Source organism: Pezoporus flaviventris, unplaced genomic scaffold (assembly GCF_033815535.1).
Source record: "Pezoporus flaviventris isolate CSIRO_AGI_PZ_B2104156 unplaced genomic scaffold, CSIRO_AGI_Pfla_v1 ptg000046l, whole genome shotgun sequence".
NCBI classification, from domain to species: Eukaryota; Metazoa; Chordata; class Aves; order Psittaciformes; family Psittacidae; genus Pezoporus; species Pezoporus flaviventris.
The window spans coordinates 1,268,341-1,278,990 of NW_026892594.1; the positions used below are offsets into that span (position 1 = coordinate 1,268,341).

The following is a 10,650-nucleotide window of genomic DNA, read 5'->3' on the forward strand; positions in this document are numbered from 1 at the left end:
CAGATTTGCTTTACTCTTGTAATACATATCTACCTGCTTTCCTAGTGGCAATTCTGTAGTGACTTGTGGCATATATTTATATATATATATGCGTATGTTTGGTTTACTAATAGTAGTTTTCTAGTAATTTGTAATAAAGAAGGTCTCAGAAGTGTAGACTCGCACATCTTTGTGTATTGTAGAGTCCTGAAAACTCTGTGGTCACAATCTACCCACTTGTGAGCTGGTCACATCACAAGTTGTGACCATGACCACTACACCTTTACAACCCAACTTTTACAATGAATCCTGGCTCATCACTGCTGAAACAGAGAGCCACTTTCTTCTTTCTATTTAAGCCCAAAACTGAGCTAAATTAGCCAAACTAAGCCCAAAATCACCACCTCCCACAAATTTGATGATCTTGAAGGTCTTTTCCATTCTCGTTGATTCTGGAGCAGGAACACATCATGTTTGCAAAGTAACAAGGTGTTAACCACAAGAGATGCTTCTGGCTGCTGTAAAGTATTTCCAGGTAATGATGGGATGTGAATTAAGCTTACATTTACTCAGCAGGAGTAACCAGCAAGGAGCTGTAGCACAAACGACTCACTGCTAGCTGCTGTTTGGTGTATTTGCAAACACATCACCCAAGGCAGACCCCAGAGATGGCTCTGTGCTGCACTGCAGAGCTAATCCCACCATGGAATAGGTGTCTTGTGCCCACAGACACCAGTCCAGGGCATGGGTACCATGGCATCAAAGCCACAAATTAGTTTCCTTGGCATATTTGAGCCTCTCCAGATTTTCTTGTGGTTTAGTGTGGGTTCTTCAAAGCCTTTTGGTCTCAAAACACACTCTCCTGCACCAGACAAGTGCCTTGTTCCTGCCATTATCAGCAACTTTTACAGATTTGCTGCTTCCCAGCAATTTTATCTTTCACTTTCTCACCTTTTCCCTTCCTGTTTCTTCCACTCAGAAACACAGAGAACTGTTCTAACCTTGTGCCTGTCAGCCTGATGAGCAGAGCTGGCTGAGGTAACGGATCTGATCTAAACCAAGCATCAACAGAGCCAACACAGATGAGATATTACATGCACCAGAGGCAGATGTTGGGCAAAGGAAGGGCTACCAGGACAGGCTTGCGCTTATGGTCCAGCCCAAACAAGACCTCTGGCTTAAATTGGGCTGATGGAAGCATTTGCAGAGATGAGGAGTTGTTGGAAAATGAAAGGAGAAAAGACCTCCCACTAAGGATGGAAAAGATGGATCAGGTTCTACCATGGGATGTCTGGAGAGCTACTAACAAGAACTAGCATTTTCTGAAGGTGTCACCATGGGATGCTGCAGATGAGTTCAAAAATCAGCTTTATGGGGGTAGAAAAATATCCTACTGAATGCAAATATCCAACCTCCTCCTCAGACGGCCCCTGAGCCACAAACCTGCATGAGTTTTCAGAAGAAAGAGTGCTTTACCTTTGTTCATATGCTTTCCCTGACCTATTCCAGGTCACCCCTGGAAGTGATACCAGCCAAGGTGGATATTTGGTCTTAGCTGGGGCAGCCCACTAAATCAGCACTAGGTTTCACCCCTACTCCACCACAGGCAGAGCCAGGCTGACAGAAGAAGACAACAGATACCCAGTGCCACATTAGCATGACTATGGTAGGACCCATCTCTCACTCCATGAGGTGCTTTCACGGACAAGCCCAACAGCTTAGTGAGTCAATCACCTTGCAACTGCTCCAGGGTGAAGCACTGGAACAGACCATTGATGGTCTTAAAGGTCTTTTCCTACCTCGTTGATTCTATGATTACAAAGGACCTCTCTGCAAGGGATGTTTCCTTGTGTGAGAGTGGTTGCCTCACATGGAGGTTCTCTCGTAACTGTGGAACTATTTCCCCCAGAAGAACCAAGCAGCCAAATTCCAAGAAGGGGAAGTTTTGGATGGCACATCTCCCTAACCTTTGCAATTAGCTGTTATAACCACGCTGATGGAGCTTCATCCTCCTAAATGACTATCTTTAGCCTCAAAGCTGGGAGTTCTGTCCCTGTTTGGGGTGAGGTGGTATCTTTTGCAGCCTCTGGGTTTGCTGTATTTAAAACACTTCCATAGGGAGACAAGGTGATTGCTGCCAAGCTGGAAAACCCGGATGCTGGAGTATATTTTAAGTGACCTCTGGGATCAGGCAGCCTGGGAGTGCAGATATCCAGGCTGCAGGAGCTTTTGTAATGCTTCTCAACTCAGTATCAGACTGCCAGGGTTCATTTAGATCACTTTTAGGAGTCACGCAATGCAGGGAACCCCTGGCAACCCCTCAGGAGAGCTACCAGAGGACAGGCAATCTCTACACAGACAGCTCCAGTTGAGCTCTGCCAGCACAGATTTAATCTCACAGCAACATCTAAAGGTGCCTGGTTGGTTGAGAAAACATTACGGGTTTCCTCACAGGTAGAGAAGGTTTTGTTCCTATCCTGTGTAAAAACACCCCTGTGTGTAAGAAATGTCAGTAAACCAGGCTGTTTCAACCTGTGTCCAAAATTCCTATGCAACCCCAGCAAGACCATACCTAATTGCATCGAGACCAGGGAGATGGGCTTGCGTAGCCTGAGGGGAAGAAACACAGGAGATCCAACTGCAGCCCACAGCTCCCTGATGGAGAATTACATAGATGATGGAGCCTCTCCTCTGCCACCAGCAGATGGAAAAAGTAAGGGAAAACACCTGAAGGTGCAGCCTGGGAGGTTCAGGTGGAACAAGAGGATGAATCTTCCCCCTTGGAAGGGGGATGCAGCCTTGAGAGGTCACAGAGGTGGGGGTCCCCAAAAGCCACAGCTGCCCCAATCTGATGTTGGTGAAAAATCTAATTCCAGTAGGAGTCCTACACCAGAGAAACTTTCCAAGTAACATCTCTTGGATTTCATAACCTCTCTCCTGTTACTTCCTGCTGCTCATGTACTTGAGGATGTGGCTGCTATAGGTTGTCCCTCGTTAATTAACTGCAATGGCAGTTGTTGCTGCTGTTTATCTCGGAAGACGCTCCTCAAAAGCCCCATCCTCCTGCAGCTCCCTCCTTTTATCATCTTATACAGGTTGCCCCTGCTGTGAATTCACTGAGCTGCATGTGTTTGCACTGACTCTTCCCAAATCCAGCACCATCACTGGTACTGTGTTAACTGAGAGCAGCCCTGAGAAGGACTTCGTGGTGTTGGGCTCCCCATGACCCAGTTTCAGTGTGCGCTTGAGCCCAGAAGCCCCCCATGTGCTGGGCTGCACCCCCAAAGCGTGAGCAGCAGCTCAGGAAGGGGATCCTGGCCCTCTGCTGTGCTCTGGGGAGACTCCCCCCTGCAGTCCTGATCCAGCTCTGGGGCAGCAGCACAAGAGGGACGTGGAGCTGTTGGAGCGAGTGCAGAGGAGGCCATGGAGATGCTGCGAGGGCTGGAGCAGCTCTGCTCTGGAGCCAGGCTGAGAGAGCTGGGCTGGGTCAGCCTGGAGAAGAGAAGGCTCCTGAAGGGGAGACCTTAGAGCAGCTCCAGTGCCTAAAGGGGCTGCAGGAAAGCTGGAGAGGGGCTTTGGACAAGGGCCTGTAGGGCCAGGCCAAGGGGAATGGCTTTAACCTGCCAGAGGGGAGACTGAGATGAGCTCTTAGGCAGAAGCTCTTCCCTGTGAGGGTGCTGAGGCACTGGCACAGGGTGCCCAGAGAAGCTGTGGCTGCCCCATCCCTGACAGTGTTCAAGGCCAGAGGTTGGACACAGGGGCTTGGAGCAAGCTGCTCTAGTGGAAGGTGTCCCTGCCCCTGGCAGGAGTTGGAACTGGAGGAGCTTTAAGGTCCCTTTCAATTCAAACCACTCTGTGACTCTATTTTAGCACTCAGAGAGCTAAAGATAACCCTTCCTTTACAAAACCACCCAGTCAAGTGACTCTCCATGCTAGCACGGTAGCTGCAATGGCCTAAGACTGTCAGACTTGACCTTGTGGGTGAGCTGCAGACCTGTGCAGAGCAAACTAAAACCCACTGATGACAGTTTTGCCTTTGCCATGTTATGTTTTGAGGATTCCTTGTGCACAGCCCACAGATGCTACGTTGAAACCCACATGTTGAAACCCCACCAACCACACAGCACCTGCACAGCCACATCTAGCCCTTTGAAGAAAGATCAGCCTGATGCCACATGAGCTGCAGCTCATCTGCTGCATCCTGGAATGTCGAAAACTCAATGCCTGGGATGTCCTGGAGGTAAAGCCCATGCAACATGAAGATGTCCAGGGTCTTCCAACACACAGCCAGCGTTATAAGAGCAACAGCAATAGTTCATGTGTTAAAAAACAACCTCCCCAAGGCAGAGCTCCTCCATTTGGGAACAAAACCAACCTGTTGGCTGCTGGAGAAAGCAGGAAAACAGTTTCCTGCCTGAAATCCTGCAGCTGCATTCCTCCACACTGCTTACTTACTCCTTTTGCCTTTAAGCACGCCTGAAAACCTCCCAGACAGGGATACAGCATTCCTTAGGCATGGATTGTTGCACTGCTTCTGCTCTCACTACAGATGCTTTCTTCTCAGCATTGACTTTATCTCCTCCACTCTCTTGTTCTGCTTGATATGGCAATAGAGCTCTAAGCACACTCTGTAGACCCTTTGGCTGTGGAAATGACCAAGACACACTCATTGCTTCAACTAAAAACAGAACCAGGTCCAAGTACTAAAATCCCCATGTACTGACTCCAGACAGCCCTTGGAACTAGCGGGTGGTTATCTCACCATCAAAACAAAACCCCAAACTAAATCCAAAATGCCAAACCGTGCAAAACCCAGCATTTACCAAAAATGACAAATATTTCATGCCCTTGTCTCAAAGTGATTCTAAGCAAGAACAATCAGTTGGCCACTTTGGCAGCTGCCAGAGTGGCCAGCCTATTATATTTCATGTAATAAAACCAGCCCATTCCACCAAAGCTGTAATCCCATGTGTGGTTTGGGTGGCTACAGTGACTTACACAAGCCTTCATCCAGATTCTCCTCCTCTTCCCCTCCTGGCACAGCTGGGGCTGTGTACTGAAGAAACCCAGCAAACTACAGCAGAAAATACAGTAGAAGAGGCTACTTTTAACGCAAAGGTTCAGCAATGTGGATTGCTGCACGGCTCCACAAGGACTTGTACCAACACAGCTCCAAGTCGGGCGGGATGTGGATGTTGGGGTGGGTATTTGGGGATGGGGAACACCTCAGCTAGCTCTGCTACCACCAAACCCACCAGCTTTAAGAGGAACACTAAAACCAGACCAAACTATGTAAACTCAGTTTCAGCTGGGTCATACAGCCTCTGGTCTAGGCAGGTACTGATACTTATCAGAGCAGAGGTGGGGAAGGGACCATGTAGGAGCAGCAGTGTCGAAGCCAGATTGAAAGCCCTATGGGTGACTGATCTGCTGCCTGATCCCAGAGGTCACTTAAAATATACTCCAGCATCCGGGTTTTCCAGCTTGGCAGCAATCACCTTGTCTCCCTATGGAAGTGTTTTAAATACAGCAAACCCAGAGGCTGCAGAAGATACCACCACACCCCAAAGAGGGACAGAACTCCCAGCTTTAAGGCTAAAGATAGTCATTTAGGAGAATGGAGCTCCATCAGCGTGGTTATAACAGCTAATTGCAAAGGTTATGGAGCAGAAAGGGAATTCTCTGTTAAAAGGAGTCTGTGATCGGAAAGCAGCAATCTGTGTGAAACCAGACATTTCTGACAACAAACTATGTCTAACAAATCACTCCAAGTGCACACCAGTGCTTTCCAGACTCACCCACAGGACAGCTAATGCCAGTAGAGCCCTGTATTTGTCTCCTTACCCATTACCAGTCTCTTACAAGCACTGGTATCCACTAAGATACATCCACTTTGACCAAACCTTTGGGGCAAAACCATGTGCTTTATGTTCCACACCCCCCCCCCCAGAGCAGAGCGTCACCCAGCAGCCACAATGAGCACCAAACCACCACACTACTGATCCTTCTGGGCTAGACAGGCTTTCCTGCCCATTCCCTTTTAAGCCCCTTTGCTCCCTGCAGTAAGGAACGTGGTTTACAACTGTTTTAGTGCCATCCACCCTCTTGCTTGCTTCATCTGCCCCAGATTATCCTCCCTTAAGAAGTGCAGACCTGCAGCTTGGCAAGCGCTGCTCTTACGGACAATCTGGGAGCAGAATATAACAGGACCAGGGCATAAAATTCCACTCCCCTGCCTCTTGTAAGGCCAATCTCCAGCCCTGCAGCTCAGTGCACTTACTCCAACCGGGAAGCAGAAGCTTTCCAGCCTTCACCTCCCCATGCCAGCCCCAGCACACTGATCTGCTTGCATTTCCACGTCCTGCTCCTGAAGGGTACCTGCATTGCCCAGCACGGCTCCCAGAGGACGGACCGAAAGCATGCACAGCCACAAACACCACGGCTCTCCCAGCTGGAACTGATACAAGGAAAACCTGCTTTGTAACTCTCTCTCAGAGTTGCGGAGTCTGATTCCGTGCTCCGGAATCACCTACTGGCGCAAATGGCAGCTTGGGAAAGCCAACGTGTCCCCCGTGAGCCAGTCGCAATGAGACACAAGAGCTGTTTCTATGTGTCCTAAGGCACCGAGGGGCTCGGGAACGGTGCCTCCAACCAGTGCCTACGAGGAGCGGGCATCCCCATCCAGCTCTGTGAGGCGGAGAGCGGGGGAAAACCGGCTCGGCCTCTCCCCGTTACACCACGGGTGTGACGGAGCCGCACTCCCCACATCGCTCTTACCGGTCCCGCCGCCCCGCCGCTCGCCCATGGCTCGCTCCTCGCCGCCCCGGCCCCCTCAGGCCTCCCGCATGCCGCCCCGCCCGGCCCTCGGCGCGGCTCCGCTCCCGGCGGATAGCCCGGGAGGGCGCGGCGCTACCGGGCCGGGCGGGCGCGCTGCGGGCCGAGCCGATGCGGAGCGGGAGCGGCGCCGGCCGCCGCCATCCGCCGGCCCCAGGAAGTGAATCCGGAGGCACCGAGGAGGCAGGGTTGGGGCCGGGGAGGGGGGGAACAGAAAGTGAAAACTGACCCGGAAAGAGAGCGCGGGCCGGCCGCGGCTTCCCCTTTCCCTTCCTCTTCCGGCCGCTTCCTCTTCCCGCTGGTGACCGCTGCCCTTAAGCGCCCCTTCTGTCGTTCCCTCAGTCTTCACCTCCTGCCTTCCCTCTCGGTGCCCTCCGTGCCTTGTTTTGGACCTTCCCTCAGTCCCTCAACCACTTCCTTCATCCCCTCACACCATGGCCAGGGCTCCTTCCCTCACCTTGCTCCTTTCCCCTTAGTGCCTGTTCTCAGTCCACCCTCAGCCCTTTTGCTGATCCCCTCACCTCCTTCCTTCACAGCCTTCTCCCATCTTTCTTTATCACTTCTGCCCCCTCCTCTCATATCTTCATTATGTCACCCCTCACATCATGCCCTGGGTCCCTCACTTCAGTCCTTCCCCCTCAGCGTCTTCCCTCAGCCCCTTGTTTTGGACCTCCCATCAGTCCTCCTGCACCCTCTTCCCTGTCTCACTCAATCCATTCCTCTGCCTTTTCCCTCAGTGTCTTCTGTCGTGGCCTTCTCCAACCTTTCTTTAGCCCTTCTTCCCCCTTCCCTCATCTTCTCATCCCCTTTCCATACCCCTTACCTCAGTGCTCCCCTCATTCCTCAGCCTCATCCCTGTCCCCTTGCCCCTTCAGGGCTGGGGTACCCCTGGAGCCCTTCATGGGGTGGTTCCAGGCCCCTTCACAGCAGCATCCCCATGCAGTGGGGTTGCTCCATCACCCCTGTTAAACAGGATTTTCTCCAGGGTCTTACAAAGTCCCTGGTCTGCACAGATAGCCTGGGATTTGTGCTGCAAACACAGAAGTGTTTCCTCCAGGAACGGAGAGGGGATGTTGAAGCAAAAAGAGTACATCAATAACCCAGTTTCTCTCCACTACCTGGAATCTGTCTGGATCCGACGGGCACGTAAACCACTGGAACAGCTTGCTCCAAGCCCCTGTGTCCAACCTGGCCTTGAACACTGCCAGGGATGGGGCAGCCACAGCTTCTCTGGGCACCCTGTGCCAGCGCCTCAGCACCCTCACAGGGAAGAGCTTCTGTCTAAGATCCAACCTGAACTTCCCCTGTTTCACTTTGAACCCATCACCCCTTGTCCTCTCACTACAGACCTTGGTAAAAAGTCTCACTCCATCCTTCTGACAATCTCCCTTTATATATTGAACATACTTATTGATCAGATTGCAGCTTTCTAGCTGCACAATGGTTTCCAGCTCCTCCTTGTTACCAGTGCTATGTGCGTTGGTATAGAGGCACTTCAGGTGGGCTGTCAACCTCAGCACCCTTTTAGATGTGCCCTAATTCCTCTGAGGCGTTCCACTGGTGTTCCCTTGCTGGTTCCTAATGCATCAACGGCCCTTGGCTCTTCTCCGTTGCTTAAAACTCCATCCCCATCTCCACTAAGTCTAGTTTAAAGCTCTTACTTGGCCAAGTGAATCCTATAGTTTGTCTCCTCCTTCCTAAACCACTTCCTCTGATGGGAGGATAGAGGAGAACATCACCTGTGCTCTAGAGCCTTTTAATGTTGATCCAAGGGACATAACAGTGACAGGAAAATGGGTAATGGCTTTGAACTGAAAGAGGGGAGATTGAGATGAGCTCTTAGGCAGAAGCTCTTCCCTGTGAGGGTGCTGAGGCGCTGGCACAGGGTGCCCAGAGAAGCTGTGGCTGCCCCATCCCTGGCAGTGTTCAAGGCCAGGTTGGACACAGGGGCTTGGAGCAAGCTGCTCTAGTGGAAGGTGTCCCTGCCCATGGCCGGGGCTGGAGCTGGAGGAGCTTTAAGGTCCCTTCCAACCCAAACCAGTCTGGGATTCTATGATGATTCTATGATTCTATGTCACTGTCTGGTGTCTCATGCCTTTCTGGGTGGTGACACATGAGGTCTGTGCAAGAGGAGAGCCCATGATCTAACTGTGGTGGGGAACCAGTTCCTGGCAATACTCTATTCTGGCCTCTTTGAAAGAATGACTCATGGAGTTCTGGCGTGCTCACAACCCACTGCTTCTAAAATAAAGAAGTAGTCATGTGAAGATCTGTTTCCTCTTTTATTCACAAAAAAGATGAATGGTGCAGATGCTGTCAGTCACCCTGTGAAAGACAATAGTTGCAATGAAGTGAGTCAACTGGGAGGTGGAAGCAGCAGTTCCTGATAAGGGCAGTGTCCTCCTGCTCAAAGACAACACGTAACATAAAGCAAATAGGTTTGAGACCATTATTGACTCCGTGGGCCAGCATCAGGAGTCCCAGCTCCTGTGTGTACAAACACAGCCTGAAGTTGTGGGGTGGCATGGGACTTGCAGGCTCCTCCACTTCTGCCATGTGTGAATCATGGGACAGCAGATGACATTGAGATATGTGGAAACACTGAGTTTCTCCTTGTTTTTTTCTTATTTCCTTATACTGTGTGGCATGAGAGATTGGTTTGTTTTCCGCTTGGTGTCATAGAATCATATAATGGTTTGGGCTGGAAAGGACCTTGAGATCATCCAGTTCCAGCCCCCTTACATGGACAGGGACACCTTCCACTAGACCAGGTTGCTCCAAGCCCCATCCAGCCTGGCCTTGAAAGGGAACAAGTGTCCTGAGGAAACAAGTCTTGAGGTTGTGCTCTTTCTGTCTGTCTTTTCCATTAACTTTTGGAGCCATTAGCCAGTTTCAACCCAATTTGACAGCAAGGTGGTGGTTTCATATACTGGTCTCTTCTATTTTCTAGGAAAGCAGTGGTCTGCAGCCCCTGTTGTTCCTGTGCTGCAGAGACTTTGGACATGCCCAGAGGAGAGAGGGGCAACTGCAGAAACTGAGAGGAACCACAGGCAAGTGACTACACCAGGGAGAAGAAATGAGATGGGCTTCTGTTACAGTGGTTCTATTTCAAGATGAAGTTTCCTTTCCCAGGCAGTGCTTTCAGAGATGAAGCAGAGCAGGACCAGAAGTTGCCTGGTTTTGAGCAGAAATGAGCCTAAACCAGAAGTCTCCCTCGATGCAGCATCACCAGGCCAAGCTGCAAGGTCAAATAAGCCCTAGCATCTGTTGCTAGAGAAACTTGTATTGTGCTGTGGTAAAATATCAAGTTCAGAGCCATTTGGCTTAGGAAGTGTTGGTTCAGGCCCTTAACTGAAAGAGAAAGTGGAGAAGGAGAACTTGTGGAGTTGTTTGACCTCTTCAGTATCCCATTATGTTTGCTCATTCCTGCTGGTGTGCCCATTAAAACTGCAGAGCTCATTTTAAAGCTGTCATGTTCAGGCTATGAGAAGTTTATGGAAAGACTTCTGGGCACCTGGGAGGGATGGGAGGGGTGAGACCAGGCAGCTAGCTCAGAAATGGATGCTCCACGAAGTCTGAGCCCTTCTGTTTTAATCCTGGTGGACAGAAAGAGGTTTGTTCCCACTCGCTTCTGCTCTACTCTGTTTTCTGTAAATGAGTGTCAAACAAAACTGCAAGGAGAAGCATGAAATGCATAGTCAGGAACTAGTTGACCCAAAGTCTACTTTATTCCACAACGCTGTCAAGATATTTGTCAACCCCCTTAAAGCTGACTTGCTCCATCCTTCACTCAAACAAAGCACCCGTAATCTCTTTGGGATCTTGCAGCAAGATAAG

The 10,650-nt window shown here is 50.5% G+C and overlaps 1 protein-coding gene across 2 annotated transcripts in view; it reads right to left on the bottom strand.

Moving 5' to 3' along the window:
• The window catches only part of TASOR2 (transcription activation suppressor family member 2), a 41,367-nt gene extending 34,401 nt beyond the window's left edge, over positions 1-6,966 (bottom strand). The window contains exon 1 of one of the 2 annotated variants that reach the window (XM_061467944.1): positions 6,757-6,965. In XM_061467944.1, coding sequence (XP_061323928.1) covers positions 6,757-6,784 — 28 coding nt within the window. In that variant the 5' untranslated portion in view covers positions 6,785-6,965. Of the gene's footprint in view, positions 1-6,756 lie in introns of both variants that reach the window. The other variant, XM_061467945.1, reaches the window with a different exon arrangement.
• Positions 6,967-10,650: the final 3,684 nt, after the last annotated feature.